Source organism: Laetiporus sulphureus (assembly GCF_001632365.1).
Source record: "Laetiporus sulphureus 93-53 unplaced genomic scaffold LAESUscaffold_12, whole genome shotgun sequence".
Lineage (NCBI taxonomy): Eukaryota > Fungi > Basidiomycota > Agaricomycetes > Polyporales > Laetiporaceae > Laetiporus > Laetiporus sulphureus.
Window position 1 is genome coordinate 677568 of NW_024468521.1, and position 15862 is coordinate 693429.

Genomic DNA, 15862 nt, shown 5'->3' on the forward strand with positions numbered 1-15862 from the left:
GGTGAAGTGCCCGTAGGCACATTCTGGCCACTTTTGGCCTTGTTCGGCTCCCCTTAGGCTGAACATTGACGGTAACAGGTGCATTGTCCTTGACAAAATGCACATCGCGTTCTATGGATACCTTGTGCTTGTTGGCCCAGTGCATGCGGTGGCCCTTGCTATATGCATTGAACCCAACCTAGCAGCCTTGATGCAACTTCAGATTGAGCTTCGAGGTGGCATCAACGCACACCCATACAGTGCATCCAAAATGTGGTAGGGGGTCGAGATGGGGTTTCTTGCTGGTAGTGCATTTGTGCAAGGTTGACTCGGGAGTGCTGTGTGTCGTCATGCAGTTGCAAAGCCACATGGTGTGCATGGCGGACTCAGCTCATAGGAATTTGGGGAGGTCCGCGTCGAAGAGTAGTGCACAGGAGTGCTTGGCAAGCATACAGTTAATGAGTTCAGCTTTGCTGTTCTCCTGCAGGGAGTCATGCACAGTCCAGCGATGGTGCGTACCTTCGCTCTTCAAGTAAGTCTGGAACTGCATGCTCATGTACTCCTCGTCTATTATTACTCTGCAGCTCCTTGATGGCCTTGACACCTCGGTGAGTTTTCATCCACAAGCTGTAGACCTTGTAATGAGCGAGGACATCACTTTTGCAGGTGATAGGGCAGATGATCACCTCATCTGAGTAATCATCTATAAAGGAGATGTAGTACTCTTTGCCTGCTAGGGACTTCACCGGTGCCTTTCCCCATATGTCTGTGTGCACACGCTGACTGTACGTGGTCACTTGTGGGCTCGAGCGTGCCTTCGGGAATGACTCACGAGTCTGCTTCACCTTTGTGCATGGTTCGCAGAAATCGGTGGTCGAGTCCTCGAGTCACACTGCGGTGATGATATTGGCCTCAACCATCTTCTTGAGGGCAGGTGCATGGGCATGTGCCATGCAATGGTGGAACTCAGTGAGTGACAGCATGGTCGTCAATGCTGTGTCTTTCACGAATGCTGATTGGATCAGTGATCCAGGTAGCAGGTACAAATTGTTGTGCTCAGCAGCTATGAACACGGTGGTGCCTCGAGGAGAGATGACATGGCACCCATCATGCTCGAAATGGACGGTGTAGCCAGCCTTTGTAGTGCAGCTGATGGAGATGAGAGCGAAGGGCATAGACAGTGTGTAGAGAACGTCACCTAGTGTAAACTTCACATTTCTTCCCTTGTGTACTGTATCGACGCAAATGTCACCTTCACCCATGGCATAAAAAACACATCCGTCAGCTGAAGTGATTGGCTTGCACTCGGTGTCTCAGAAGGTGGTGAAATTTGAGCATACCAGATTGAAGTGTCAGCTTGCACCTGAATTGAGGATTCAGATGAGCTTCAGGAGCTTCGCCCCCTCAACCTTCAAAAAATTGGTCGCAATGGCAAATGCGAACACCTCGTCATTGTCTGTTGTCACCACATTTGTGCTGGCTCCCCCTGAGCCCTTGTCATGCTTCCTCCCCCTGTTCTTGCTCTGTGGTCCTTGGCCCTCTTTTTTACCACCTTTCACCCAGCAGTCCGCTTTCAGATGGTCGGGCTTACCGCAATTGTTGCATGTCTTCCTCACGTCCTTGCCACCTAGCCTTGTCATGAGTGCAGAGTCTTTTGCAGTGCTTTGCAACTCATCCAGGGCAAACTCGTCACGTGCAACTAAGTAGATCTGGTGTAAGAGTTCATCAGAGACGATGGTGGGTGTGGGAGTCGTGGTGGTGCCAGTAGCCTGAATCAAAGCCAGGTGAGCAGCGGAGAGCATAGTGCATATGACAGGGTGATAAGACTCTGAGAGGCAGCTGATGATGAGCATGTGGTATTGCTTGTCATCAAGAATGTCGCCAGCTGTCGTGAACTCAGCCTTAAGCTTCTGGAGCTTGTCTAGGATCGGTCGAGGGTCCTTCTCCTCGATGCAGCAGAGAGCATGCATGTGTCAGAGCAGTTCAGCCTGGATGAAGTCACCGCAATTGTCATACTCGATGATGACTATCTTTCAAGCTCCGAATACCTTCTCAAGAATAATCTGGAGTTTGAGCATTTCCAGTAGCATCTGGTACAGAAGCGTTTTGTCTGGCTGCCCATGTGTCGTATGCATCTGCATATGCCTCGTCTGCATCGGAATCCATCCCTGGAGCTGTGGGTGCAGTAGGCTCCTTGTCACGGCCATCGAGATATTACACCAGCGTCTTTGCCGTCACGGCAGACCTGAGTTGCTTCTTATAGAGCACCCAGTTCAATCCATCTTCCATGAGGCGGGGGATTCTGACTGATGATTCATGATTGCTGAGCAACATCTTGTAGTGGTTGGCAGGGCTCATAACCTGTAAACGGATGGAAAAGGAGTGGACGGGTGGACACACGCTAGAGTCAAAGGCTTCAGTTCCTTGATGATAGAAGGACTAATATTAGTATGTACCTAGAGTCAACTACGATACATCAGTATGTAAGCTGCATTCATGCAGGGCAGTATCAGTACTCACAGGCTTCAGTTCTTTGATGATAGAAGGACTGAAGCCCGCAGAATGAGCGAAGCGGGTGAAAAGTCTTACGGGCGCTAATGCCCGATAAGTATGTAAAGGGAAATACCAACTGATAGATGAGAATGTAAGTCAATACTTAGGCTTGATATTCCAACATCATGATCCTATGGTAACATACGAGCTATCGTACTGACGATGTGGGACTAGATTGTGTTGAGTTTCCCAGCCAGTCCGCTGCACGGCCAGGAGTTCGGGAGTCGCCCACTCTCTAGATGATGGCTCCACGGGGCCAAACCGATGGCCCGTCCCATTGTAGCTGCACCCTATTATATACATGCGTGCTACTACTCTCCCACGCCAGTGGTGCAGGTCGCACTGGGGCCTCTCACATCTGTGCTCCGTGCCCAGATTCCAACACGCCCCCTCGACCTAGCCACTGCTGTGTCAATCCCATTGTGGGCCACATGCCTGTACCACACTCCCTGTCCCCAGGGATGCCGGTCTCCGTTCCATGTGCTTCCCTGCCCGCCTCAGTCCGTACGCCAATCCCGGCGCCCTCTGATCTTGGGTCCCGGTCTCCGTACTATACGCATCCCGTACGTGCCCATTTTTGGTGACTTCCTATAGCGCCCCCACGCGCTCGTCGCTCGCTCAATCTGCACGCCAGTTCCGACACCCCTTGGATTTGGGTCTCGGTCTCCGTTCCGTGCACGCTCCGTGCAAGCGCCTCGCTCGGCTTTTCTTCGGCGCTCCGTGTGCTGTGGCTGTGCCGCTTTGTCAGACTGCCGGCCTGTCTCACTCGGCATTCGCTCGGCCCGCCCTTTGACGCCCTGCTCCACCCTCACCTCGCTGGTAGGCCCGCCTCACGCAATGCCCACCCCCTGCACCTGGTGTCTTGTATCACTGCAGTGGTGCCCCGCGGTCAACCCTCTGGCCCTCACCCTCCTGCCCTCGACCTCCTGATCTCACCTCTGCCTGGTCGCACCTGTCCCTCAGCTGCCCTGCAGCCTTCACACCTCGGCGACCTGCCCCAGCTCCCAGCCCTTGACCTGCCAACTGGATCACTCACCAGTCAGCATCATGGTCCCCAGCAGGAACAGCGTAGTGGTGGTTCTCGTCGATTGCGGTGAGTGCCTCTTGGTCAATAGTGATCAGTTTGTGTTGACTTTTCCAGCCAGCCCGCTGTGCGGCCAGGAGTTCGGGAGTCACCCGCTCTCTAGAAGATGGCTCCACGGGGCTCATAACCTGTAAACGGATGGAAAAGGAGTGGACGGGAGGACACACGTTAGAGTCAAAGGCTTGAGCTCCTTGATGATAGAAGGACTGTATTAGTAGTATGTACCTAGAGTCAACTACGATACATTAGTATGTAAGCTGCATTCATGCAGGACAGTATCGGTACTCACAGGCTTCAGCTCCTTGATGATAGAAGGACTGAAGCCCGCAGAATGAGCGAAGCGGGTGAAAAGTCTTACGGGCGCTAATTCCCGATAAGTACATAAAAAGAAATACCAGCTGATAAGTCCAGACTTAAGTATAGCTAGGCTTGATATTCCAACATGCCTGTCATGATGTGGTGCTTCGTTGAACGTTCTTTGCGACCGCTAGGACATATGGTGTACGTCCGCCATCCGCACTGTATGGAGGGCTAAGTGCGGCTGACATTATCATTGTGCCAGGCGGAACATGCTCTCGCTGTGAGTGCGTATTGCATGTGGGCGAAGCAGGCATGCTAACTTTGATTTTAAGGCCACTACAGTATTTGTTGTGCAAAGGTACGCTGCCGATATTATGCAACGTGAATATATGCCTATTTATCATCTCTCTTAGCTTCTACATCTACAATATCTGGACAAGTGGGTGTCTAATCCGATTGGGCAACATGGTCACTTATCGTGCGATACAGTGATGGCGAACAAGCGCTATCAACTTCCGCTTGGCGTTACTGGTGTGAGAAACCTTCGTATTCGCAGCCAAGCCTAACGAGGTGCTGACATTATGACACAGCTGGTTCTCGCTCTCACGTCATACGGTGCGTTCTTCGAGCAAATGTTATGTGAAATGGCATTCTTACTGGTTTGCATTCAGCTGGAAGTTGGGGTACGTGGACGCTTTCGGTTATATCATTGCGCGTCTCATCGTGCTCCTCACATTCGCTGTGCACAGGAGTGGTCTACATGGTGTCTGTATCACGGGTTTTTTTTTTATCTATGCTCCCGTCCATGCCCGTGCTAACTTGAATGAGCAGGTATGGGAGCGGTGACCTCGCCTCCGACGTGATGCATGTGCTAGTACGGCTCCCTTGCATTCATCGCCTGTGCCCTTCCTGACGCCCTTCGTACAGTCTCCAGGTCGCGTGCAAGCCGCGTTTGCATCCGCGACGGACATTTGTATCGCGACTTCGATGTGTCTCGTGCTGCGCGAGGCCACAACGGGATTTCGAGCGTGAGAACAAGCGTGCCAGTCTGTTTCCTGTGGCTTTTGACAAAAACGTGTTTGTGCTCAGAACGCAAGCCATCGTTGCGAAACTGATCAGCTATGCGATCAACCGTGGAATCGTGCTGACGTGCGTTAGTTCACTGTATAATAAGTGTATGAGACAGTTAAGTCTGATTGCTGATGAAGCGTGCTGCAGATCCTGCAACTTGGGTTGGTGAGTGGTTTCCAACGGCGTATTTTATCTCGGAAGGCTCGACTACTGATTTACGGAATTAGACTGCATCCACTGACACGGAGGTGGACCAGATATTCTACTTTCCCCTGAGCACGGGTGCGAATACTGCTTTTTGACTGTTCATACATATTGATATCATCTTCCGAACTAGTTTACGTCAATTCAGTACTTGCTGTGTACGTGCACTTCCGCCTGTACATATGAGTTTTGGTCTGACATTATCCATCTTACAGGCTGAATGCGCGCGGGCATTTGCGCGAAAAGAAGAACGGATCCGCTCAGCGAATACGATGCCACAGCATCCACATTTCAGTGAGCACAGAAGATTAACACTATGCATTTCGGTTGACGATGTTCCGGGCATCATCAAGCCGCTGTAGCGGTCCAATCGAGGAATGTTGATATTTGTTGACCGAAGTTCTACGACGGCACTGTGTGTTGTGGTGCTGCATACTTATGACTCGGGCTGTTAGGTTGATTTTTGTTTGTATGAACGAGTAGATTCTCTGGCATAGACGAGCAAATCATTGATTGTGGCATAATCTAGTTGCGACTGACAAGGTTCATAAGAATTATGAGCACCGATACTGATAAGACGGCATTGACTTCCGTATATTGTTCACAGCAAGCATCTAATTGACATGAGTCAAGCAACATTCAGCGCGTTTTCGCATGAAGATGAGCAAGAATAGATCTCATCTGTCTTATAAATGGCTCAAACGGTGACTAAGAGTACTGCTCGTCAAAAACACCGATACTCGCTTCGGGCGCGTCTACGTTCTTCCTCCGCACACCGTCCCTTCGCGAGTACAATTGCGTGACGCACAGAGTCATTTGGTGGCGCGCGACATCTGTTCTACATGCACGAACCGTTATGCAGCGATTATCTATGAAGAACGTGCCGCAGGTCAACGCAACTCGCTTGCAAATGCCCCACGTTCGTGTCCGGCGAGCATTATATTATCACGCACCGGCCACATTTCGCGCATCGATCACTGGGTTGAACGCCACATCCTCAAGGGTGGATCCGTCAAAGCAAGCTAAGCCGCCGATTCTCGTAGAAAGCATCCAAAAACTCGCCCCCATTCGAAGTAGCCGATGGCCGCTGTCTCGCTTGCATCAAGCGTGCGTCTTACATCAGCAACGGAATAGGCCACGAAAGCCGCTTAGGTATTCATGTGCACTTCATCTTGCATTCTCCGCCATAACGAGAACTTATTGCAAAGACAAGACAACCAACGTGCAGCATAACAACACAACAAGGCTCGACACCTGCAAGCAGACTACGCCTGCCTCTTCCGAAACAGTACCGCCGCCGTTGCATTCGGCATAAGCGCGGTCGCGAAACATTTCGTCGGCGGAACCACGCCCTCATCCTCCATCCTGACATCATACGTCATCAAAACATGCGCCAATATCGTCTTGAGCTCGCTCACGGCGAGGAACCTCCCTGGACTGGGTCCAGAAAGAAAAAAAGGAACGATCAATTTCGATCGAAGACTCTCGAAGCAAAACTCACCACGCCTGCTTACCATGCCCGAAAAGCATATACTGCGGCGACGTCGTAGCGAGGTAATCGGGCGATCCCTCGCCCTCATCCGCCGTCGACGATGCGTCGTAGAAACGCCAAGGCTTGAACTCGTCCGGGTCCTCGTATATGGCCTCATCGTGGTGGACTGCGGCCGTCGGCACAGCAAGATAATTCCCTGCAGGTATGACAAGCCCATTCGAGAACCGAAAGTCCTCCATGACCTTCCGGTGCATCGCCCCTGCGAGCGAGTCAGCTCCCAAAGGCACACGTAAGACAAAGTGACATACTCGAGCCGATGCCGGTGAGCCGCAACACCTCCTTCAAGAAACTCTCCAGCCTGCGCATCTTGCCGATCGACTCCTTGGTCCACCCGTCCTGCTGCAGGACCGACTCGACCTCCGCCCGCAGGGGCGCGACATATTGCGGGCGTGCCGCGAGGTAGAACAAGGCATGTGTCACGCACTGCGCTCACCGCACAGACGACAACGTCAGTCCTCTGAGACGCATCTCAAGCCTCGCATGACGCACCATCGTAGATGTATGTACCGCCGCGGCATTCAACACGAGAATGCGCAGCGTGAGCGCGCGCACTGTGCGCTCCTCGCCTTGCGCCGTGTCGATGCACCACTGCAGCATGTCGTTCTGTCGCCCCAACGTACCAGCCCAGACACCCATCAACGATCACGCCTGAGAGGCTGTCGACTGCGTCGAACGTACCGGCTTGTCTGTCCAACCGTCGCCGAGGGTCTGCTCTTCGTGGAAGCGCTCCGTGATGATGGGCTCGAGGTGGCGGATGCCCCGGTCCACGCTCGCGGGGACATTCGTCAGGTACTTGGCTGCGAGTCTGCAGGTGCGGGCACGTTAGCACGTTTAACGTGAATCCGCCTTCGGGGGATGCCAAAGCAAGCGAACGTGCGCTCACGGCTTTAGGAACTCGGGGAAGAGCGATATGATCATCGCGCCGGTGAACGTGTCAATCGTGAAGGTTTTGTTGAGGTCGCAAAAGTCCGAATTTCGACCTGTGCACGGTCAGGCTTTGAGATGGTGATTTCAAACGAACGCACAAGTTGGCAGCCCCACGACGACGCGGTTGATGGTCCTGCAGACAATCTCCAGCATGGTATCCATGGCCGGCACCTTGGTCCACTCTGCGGGAGATGCACCGGTCAGAGCACAAATGCACGATTGCAAGCGGGATCTGCCGCACCTTCACCATCCGCACGGACCGCATCGCCGAACGCAACAACAATCTCATCAAGCAGCTCAGGAAATAAACGGGTCAGGTTTCGCGTGAGATTCGAGCGGAGGAGGTCGAGGTGGTACGGGTTCTCGTGGATGTTCGGGCCCAGAGTGTAGTCGACTTGCATGAGCTACGGGAGCATCAAATCAGGTATATGCGCACGCCTGGTGCAGATGCGATGACTCACCTCAGCACTGGACTCTATCTGGGAGAGCTGGCCCTCGGGCGCGCGGCGGACCTCCTCGATGAGCGCGGGATCGCAGAGCATGACCGTCCAGTGGTGGAACTCGGCAAATTTGTACGTTCCGCCATTGTCCTTGTACTATGCATCGGGGCCGTCAAACAGTGAATAGGGATGAGAAGGGGGAGTCGGTGCCTTTCTGTAACCCTCGGACATGATGTCCGCGGCGTGCGCTACGTAGTTGAATGCGCCGATATATGAGAGGAGCGGCCATGATGGGCCTCCCACCGTCGGCACGCCTGCGAGCTGCTCGTGAGCGATGAGTGACGACTGACCTGTAACATGACGATGAAGTATACGTACGGATCCTTTTCCACCTCGCACGAGCAACAAGACAGCATACAGAACCGGCAATCCTAGAACTGCATAGAGGACCGCACCCAAGTCTGCCATGAGAGCGAAGTGCGGGTGATAGATGGGGAGACGTACGGCGTCAAGCTGGTTCGCTTTAAGTATCCAAGCGAAGACCACCGATCCAACTGGCAACAAGATTGTCATATGCAGAGCCGTCTTTCGCGCTCACGTGACTCGACGCGTGTGTGGCACTGCCGCAGCCTGAACGGTGCAGCCTTGGTACCTCCTTCCGAACTCTCCAGCCTGCGTACTGAGCATCTCAATTTCATCCAGGTGTCGAGCAGCCCATCACGCACCGTCGTAGATGTTTGTGTCACGCCGACGTTCACGGTCAGTATGCGCAACACGAGCGCTCATGCGGTCCGTTCCTCTCCTTCCGTCAATCCCATACATTACTGCAGCATGCCATTCTAGCGGGCGGCACGAAACGTCAGCTATACACACAGGGCATGAATACATGAACGTCAATGCAGGTCTGTTACCCGGTCAATGCCCACCTCTTATGGCTTTTAAACACTACTCTCACAGTTCGAAATGGGTGCTTACTCACGGCCCCATATGCTCCGAATGTAGTAGCTGGTTCAAAAATGTCAGCAGCACGAAAGGGATGAAGCCAGTCGAGGAAGCCCGGACCATTGTGTCACAAAGACTGTCATGGTTTTGGGGAAGACACGGTTCATCATGAGTTCCTGGGTTGATATGACTGAACACAATGATCGCTCACGGCAAGTGAATTCGCGACCTGGAAGGTTCGCAGCACTCGGGCATCTACTGCAGAGATGAAGGGCCTACTCCATAGGTATGAGGGAGTGCGAGCTATGCCGAACATATCATTTGTGGTATCGAACGTCTTGGTTCCATTGTAGCTGCGTCGAACGTGAGATGAATGACCATATCTAACGATTCATCTGGCCAACGTCTTTGAGGTATCCAGCAGCCTCTAATTATCGCCCCAGACGTGGAAAGGTGTACAGAGCGTACATAAATGGTCCGCGCCACAGTCACAGGCGGCAAGGTTCTCGTGACCGTGACGTAACGCGTCAGATCGAGTTGCCTGAAGTCATCGCTAACCGCTCCTCCTGTCTTCGACCTCTTTTCGCCGAATTTACCTCTGCTGAGCACTGAATATATGCGTCAAACACAATATTTTTTGCCGAAGAAGGAGCTCATGAAAAGACTGGATGGGCAGCGCATATATTAGTCATTTACCAGAAATGGATGCACGACGGGCGGAGCGGGGAGCATTGGTCCAGGGCAAGGTGGATTCTTAGTGGTGCGGGTCATGACAGAAGGCGGACTTGGCTCTACGTCGTCGACGGCGTAACAGCCCCTCCCGCTACACTTGCGTCATGTGGTGCGTCCGCACATCTTGCAGTGGCGGGTATATAATCGTCTCCCTTCCGCTCCCCCATCCTCCACTATTTTCTTTCTGCTACGACCTTGACGACTATTCTCACTACCATTAACGCTTCGAATTCACAATGGACAAAACCGCTGCCGTTGTCGCCGCCCTCAATGCCGGCAAGATGCCTACCTCTGAGCAGCTCAGCCAGGCATTCGATGTCTTCCTCAACTCGGCGGTCCTAAATGCGCACCCCACCGCGGATGGAGGCGAGCTCAGCGAGCGAGGAAAAGTTCTCCAGAATGATGTTCGCGAATTGCTGATCGCGTACAAGCAGCTAGCGGAGAGCAAGAACGGTGAGCGTATGCGCGTATACGTGCGCGAACACCCATGCTGATGATGTTTCGCGCAGGCGACAACCTCATTCAGGAGTCGCTATGGCATCTATCCGAGGCCGATATCTCCTCCTCTTCGTCTGTTATGGATGTTGACTCCGACCAGGCACACCAAGATTCACTCGCTATTGCACGCGCCATCCGCAAACTCACATCCCTCATATGGGAGAATATTTCCCAGGAAGGACGCTCCGTCTTTCATGACTTTGCTTCGTTCATGCGCCTCGCACTCGCCGACGCCGCTGAGTATGTTGCCCAGGGTGCTGGTGCGACCGCCGAGTCTCTGCGCGAGATCGATAGTGAGGTGCAGGAGGGCGAGCGCAATGAGCTCGGGTTCAAGAAGCACAAGGCGGGCGATGTGGCCGACCAGACTGATGCACGCGCCAAGTTCGAGAAGACTATGGACTCGACGAAGAAGGCCGGCTCGAAGGCAATCGGTGCCGGCCAGGTCGCGATTGCGACTGCGCAAGACGTTACGAACCGCGCCAGCACGAGGCTCCAGGACGCGTTCTACAAAGTTTGTGACATCTTGCAGTTGTTATATGCGCCTTGGCTAACTATATGCGCATATGTCTCAGATCTGTGACCGTGCACAAGACGATGAAGAGTATCACTCCGCAATTAATACTCTTTTCGACATCATACACAAGTGGGTGCATCGTTCACTTGATTCGGCTGGTGATGTCAACCGTTCGACCTCCCTTGACACCTTTATCGACGATCCTACACCCGAGAAGCACCTCGTCAATGGCATCCGCGGCCTCCGCACGGTCCTCGAGCGTCTCGCCGGCGGCGAGAGCCTCGATGACTTGTTCGGCACGGTCCGTGTATGCGGCGTCGACATTCAGAAAGACGAGGAGCTCCGCAAATGGTGCGACGACTTTCTCGCGCACCTGCGCAAGTGTATAGACGAACCAGGCCACGTGCGTAGCGATGAGGCGAAAGAGACTCAGGAGCAGCTCCGGGAAGAGTGGAAGGAGCTCCTCGACACGGACACAGAACAGGGAAGGAAGTGGAAGGAGGACATCAGAAGACTCAAGGAGGAGGCGAACGTGTTCCAGAGCGCAATCGATCAGGACAAGGAGCTGAAGCGGGTCAAGCGCGCGCATGCGAAACTCGGTGAGGACATCGAGGACAGTCTTCTTGTTGCGGGGAGTGCTGGCCTCCAGGCGACCATGGACAATGCGCCGTGGTTCTGGCAGGACCTCTTCAACGTTTACTTGCCCAAAGCCGTCGGTATGCTCAAGGATATCCCCATCCCAAGGTAATATCGTTTCATTAATCCCTCATTGCAAGTTTGTGCTGAAACGAGCCTCGCAGAACCGAGTATGCGGACAATGAGGTCGAATTTGTTCTCGAGGATCTCGACATTTCGTCGTTCAACCTTCTTCCTGGGCATGCATACATTCGTAACATCACCGACATCGACATCCAGGCACCATCGAGCGGTCAGGCCAGCACTTCTGTCGGCTCCCTCACTCGCGTGTATGTCCAGGCTCTTCAGCTTTCTCTGCGCGAAGTCTCGTTCTACTACAATGACAAGACTACCTCGGTCGGCCCTGCAGAGTACACTGGATTGCTGGAATTCATTCTCCCGCCTCAGGGAATCGACGTCGACGTTGTGATCCGCTCCATTCCCAACTCTCCCGAGGGTCTGAAGGAGCGTCAACAACATAATCGATTTCTCGAGATCCAACGCGTCGAAGCACGGGTCTCTGAGCAGGTCGAGCTCACGATCAAAGAGAGTAACCATCCGATCCTTGTCTCCGTCTTCAAGCCCGCCATGCTCTCGCGGTTCCGCGATACACTTCGCACAGTCCTCGAGCAGCAGATTCGTGCGTCGATCGACTGGGTCGATGGGCTCATGTGGGATGTCGGTCGTCGTGCAGAGGTGTTTGGCGACGCTGGCCTCGGGCGCGGCGCGAGTCTCGTCGCGGGCTTCTGGAGTGAACTTGGGCATCTGCAAAAGGGCAGGCGTTCCCTGCTCAGTGAGTGGACTGCAACGGGCACCGGCGTGATCAAGCAGGACAAAGACTCAAAGTTCGCCATGGGAGCGGAGCCACAGGTACTGTCGGGCGAGAAGCGTGGGCCGAAGGGCACGTTTTCCGAAAGTATGGCAGAGCCACAGGACATCGGTCAGAAAGCGGCGCAGGCGAAGGGCGTCGTGCAGCAAGTGAAGGAGACGGCGAAACAGAAGGTGCAGAAAGTCAAGAGCTTTAAGGATGCGGTGAGCACGAAGATCGAGGAAGAGGAGAGTAGGGAGGGATGGCAGAGCGCAGCATTCAATGTCGCGTGAGCTCGGTCGGGTTTGCTTTGGGAGAGAACTTGAGAGGGTTTGCGATTGTACAGTATAGTCCGCAAAATGTATGATACCGTTTTTGTATTTGTGTCAGCTCGTTGAACAATGTCATATCATTCATATTACACCGTATGCGGTCCATCTACATAGCCTACAGAGTCCCCAAAGCGAAATTGAGTAAGATATATGCCGTCCCCTACATTATTCACGGTCGATCTGAATCCATTTGCACCCGCCAACGTCCTTACATTCGCACTTACCGCCGAGACTGGCAGGCAGGCTCTCGGCATCGATGTGCTCGAGAAGTACGGGGTGGTATTCCGATCCGAGGATATCCATCTTGTCGACGGTGTTCTTTGAGAGCCAGCGCTTGACGAAGGACCAGATGATGGTAAAGGATGAGGGCGCATTGATGATGTAAAACTTTGATGAGCTTTAGGAGAAGTGGAGTGTTAGCAGAGGAGAGAGTCGGAGGAGGATAAGGTGCGCACACTTCAGGGAAGTTATCTTGTGACATTTGGAAGGCATCGCGTGCAATGTCTTTCATTTGCCAGAACTGGCTCAGGCTGCGATCGACAATCACTATTTCTGCACTGCCCAGCAGATAGAGCATCAGCCATGACGAGATTACTCACCTGAACCCCTTGAGATCCACAATGAGGAACGTCCCGTCAACCTGTCTACCCACCTTCCGCGATGCAGCAGGGAGTATGTCCCTCGGTATGCTCTCCGCTGTCGCGAGCATGTAATGCCAGAAACGCTCCGGAGTGATTTGCTTGTAGAGCTCGGACATGTTCACGCCGCCGTAGTGCTGGATGTTCACGGGACGCCCGGCCTTGTCCGTCTTGTGGAACCACATCGGCCAGTACTCGAAGACTTCCCTACGTTCTGGAAACTGGTGTGCATCCGTTAGCGAGCTGTTACGAGCAGCGAAAGCTGTGTGCTCACGTCGTATGGGTCCATCTGCTTGTAGATCTCGTCGATGCCGACACCGTCGACGCTTTTTCGCCAGGCTTGGCACTTGATCCACATGGTTGTCGCTGCCTCTGTATCAAACGAGCGAGCGCGCAGGAACCGCCTGCGTGCCGACGAGCATCAGTTGGCGTAGGTGGACATGATACGGAATGATATGTACATGAGGGTGAAGTCGTCCGGAGCCATAGTATCCCCTTCGTGCGTTAGGCCATCCCGGACCAGCCGTTCACGGAACTGGGCGACCAGAGCTTCTTGGCTTTCCGGGCCTTGCGAGACGGTCATTGACGGAAAGCTTGTGTGAGTGAGATACGGAGGGTGAAGGGCAAAGAGCGGCAAGAAGGGCGAGGATGGCTGGACGGCTATGCTCGTATCGAGGGGCGCAGTGTCAGCTATGTAGCCTCGGGACGTGCCTTGATGATCAACTATCTATCGAGAACTCCTCGTCCAACCGTTGACATGGACAGCTCGCTTCCCGTGAGCACCGCCTCCATGTATATATGTGCCAATGGCGGTCGACCTTCCTTGTTCACTGGGAAGCGCCCCCCTGGCAGACAACAGAACTGTTCAGTCTATTGTGCAAGGTCCTCGACGCAAAAATACCTGTCATGCTGTGCAAGTTGTGGCCATAGAATGTAAGAGAAATACCAGCAATAGCCCATCGAATGGAAAGATGAGAGACAGGCATGGGAATGAGCGAAATTTGATCTTTGTTGCCCGGAAACGCAATGATCACACGTGAGCGCGACTCATCTCATCTCCATCTTACGATCTCTATTCCGAAGCTTAGACGGTCTTTCTCTACCATGACTGTATCCAGATATCTATGCGACTTTATCCTGGCTGGGTTGTTCAAGCTACTCTGGGCACCATGTTAGTATGATAGGTTAGTTCCGTGTCTTTCTGCAGCTAACTCCGTCGCTCTCAGCCCTTGTCCCCACACCCAACGACACCGACGAAGTCCGTTTTAACAAGGAACACATGTATGACCCTAATTGGCCGCGCTCCCTCGTCCTCATCATCCACCACACCCGCAGACCGTTCCACAATTTCTTCTTACTCCTCTGGCCCTACCCTTGGCATTTTGCTTTGCAGCCACTGTACTCATCTTTCGAGTTTCTCCAGCATCCCGAGCTTGCTGATGAACTCCACTCTGACGACTTGAGGCTGCACTACTTCCCTCCGTATCGTGCGCGAGATACGCCACTCCGCTCGCTCTACCGCATGCATGCATGGATCTGTGCAGGAGGCAAGCATCGTCCGCTGTTGGGTTACGAGACGCAATATTTCCTATCGCACATTGGACCAGAGTGGAAGCTCGAGAACTTGCCCGATCCACAGGACCCGGACCCGGTGCGGTATGCAGTGCTTGCGGGCCTCGTCGAGACCATGGTCCTCTCGTTCAATGAACGGTACTCAGAGATGAAGCTCCCCAGGATGGGAGAGGGTATTTCGGTGATGTACCGAAAGAAGCTGAAGAGGGAGGGGCGTGAGGTCGACTATGCGACATTGAAGGAGCGGGCACCTGAATGGGTGGCGCCAGTTCCACCTGTGGAGGGTCCACCAGTCCAGCTGGCCATGATCAAGCAGGAGGGTGTGGCCATTCAGTTTCGAAAGAGGAACATCCTTATCAGTGGGTCAGGGCACATGTTCTGGGTCTGAGGCCTCACAGGTGTACCTTGCTAAGTAATGCGATAGACATCGTTCTGCACATTTTCTCACTGATACTATGCGCATCTCCTCATCGCCGTGATTGCCTATGTATTCCAAATGAAAACGAAACATCATAGCTGCTCAGACGTTTATCACGATCATATGTACGTATATTTTCTAGACCATTACATGCTACTCTCACACAGCCCACACTGTGCAAGGCATTCAAGAATGCAGAATTGGCTGCATGCCTCCACATTGACTGACCTTAGCTTGTGAATGCCATATTGTGTTGAGCTTGTCAAAACTTGTGAAACATGTATTGGACAGATACTCTGCATATAACCCAGTGACCTTATATAATGTCTGACTTAGCACTTCTACCGGTTCATGAAACCGAATATAACCATGGTGCAGAATTGTGATGTGCACCATTGTGAGATCAGTTTCGGATGGATTGTGAGTGAATTATGTTAACGATAGCCATGATCGGTGAGGTGCGAACGCGATGAAAGCGTCGTGCGTTCGCGTGCTTCGAGGAGGATCGAGACGAAAGTGATATGACGACCAGCGGGCCGTTAGTGGATAAGCAAGAAACGTGTGGCTGTGAGGATTTGATGACAATATGAAGGCGAATACATGGTGATCAAGGTCAAGTTGGG

At 53.2% G+C, this 15862-nt stretch overlaps 7 protein-coding genes across 7 annotated transcripts; 5 read left to right on the forward strand and 2 right to left on the reverse strand.

Moving 5' to 3' along the window:
- The first annotated feature begins 2746 nt into the window (after positions 1-2746).
- Positions 2747-3464, forward strand: LAESUDRAFT_724303 (uncharacterized protein). Its single transcript, XM_040908582.1, has one exon. The coding sequence runs from the start codon at positions 2797-2799 to the stop codon at positions 3124-3126; it is 330 nt and encodes a 109-aa protein (XP_040766023.1). The 5' UTR covers positions 2747-2796; the 3' UTR covers positions 3127-3464.
- LAESUDRAFT_724305 (uncharacterized protein) lies at positions 3214-3623 on the forward strand (the record flags this gene model as incomplete). Its single annotated transcript, XM_040908583.1, has 1 exon — positions 3214-3623. A coding segment is annotated over one exon (171 nt), but the record flags the coding sequence as incomplete, so codon positions are not given.
- Positions 3624-4178: 555 nt separating this feature from the next.
- On the forward strand, positions 4179-5668 carry LAESUDRAFT_724306 (uncharacterized protein). Its single transcript, XM_040908584.1, has 15 exons — positions 4179-4196; positions 4249-4274; positions 4330-4355; positions 4406-4449; positions 4507-4531; positions 4588-4599; positions 4666-4681; positions 4748-4790; positions 4844-4944; positions 5006-5065; positions 5125-5152; positions 5215-5269; positions 5325-5349; positions 5407-5485; positions 5545-5668. The coding sequence occupies exons 4-15, from the start codon at positions 4408-4410 to the stop codon at positions 5551-5553; spliced, it is 495 nt and encodes a 164-aa protein (XP_040766025.1). The 5' UTR covers positions 4179-4196; positions 4249-4274; positions 4330-4355; positions 4406-4407; the 3' UTR covers positions 5554-5668.
- A 708-nt stretch (positions 5669-6376) lies between these two features.
- Positions 6377-8627, reverse strand: LAESUDRAFT_811720 (cytochrome P450). The gene is made up of 12 exons (XM_040914342.1): positions 8615-8627; positions 8489-8547; positions 8321-8431; positions 8132-8266; positions 7912-8074; positions 7769-7852; positions 7627-7723; positions 7422-7548; positions 7233-7346; positions 6992-7166; positions 6693-6942; positions 6377-6628 (listed from the first exon to the last, which is right to left on the reverse strand). Exons 3-12 carry the CDS (start codon positions 8339-8341, stop codon positions 6457-6459), a joined length of 1338 nt encoding a protein of 445 aa, XP_040766026.1. The 5' UTR covers positions 8342-8431; positions 8489-8547; positions 8615-8627; the 3' UTR covers positions 6377-6456.
- Positions 8628-9636: 1009 nt separating this feature from the next.
- On the forward strand, positions 9637-12897 carry LAESUDRAFT_697852 (uncharacterized protein). The gene is made up of 4 exons (XM_040906323.1): positions 9637-10237; positions 10294-10793; positions 10855-11540; positions 11597-12897. The coding sequence occupies exons 1-4, from the start codon at positions 10021-10023 to the stop codon at positions 12570-12572; spliced, it is 2379 nt and encodes a 792-aa protein (XP_040766027.1). The 5' UTR covers positions 9637-10020; the 3' UTR covers positions 12573-12897.
- LAESUDRAFT_697853 (CRAL/TRIO domain-containing protein) lies at positions 12305-14004 on the reverse strand. Its single transcript, XM_040906324.1, has 5 exons — positions 13711-14004; positions 13524-13653; positions 13211-13470; positions 13067-13141; positions 12305-13008 (listed from the first exon to the last, which is right to left on the reverse strand). Exons 1-5 carry the CDS (start codon positions 13830-13832, stop codon positions 12777-12779), a joined length of 819 nt encoding a protein of 272 aa, XP_040766028.1. The 5' UTR covers positions 13833-14004; the 3' UTR covers positions 12305-12776.
- A 336-nt stretch (positions 14005-14340) lies between these two features.
- Positions 14341-15368, forward strand: LAESUDRAFT_742646 (uncharacterized protein). Its single transcript, XM_040911206.1, has 2 exons — positions 14341-14420; positions 14476-15368. The coding sequence occupies exons 1-2, from the start codon at positions 14354-14356 to the stop codon at positions 15207-15209; spliced, it is 801 nt and encodes a 266-aa protein (XP_040766029.1). The 5' UTR covers positions 14341-14353; the 3' UTR covers positions 15210-15368.
- The last annotated feature ends 494 nt before the right edge of the window (positions 15369-15862 follow it).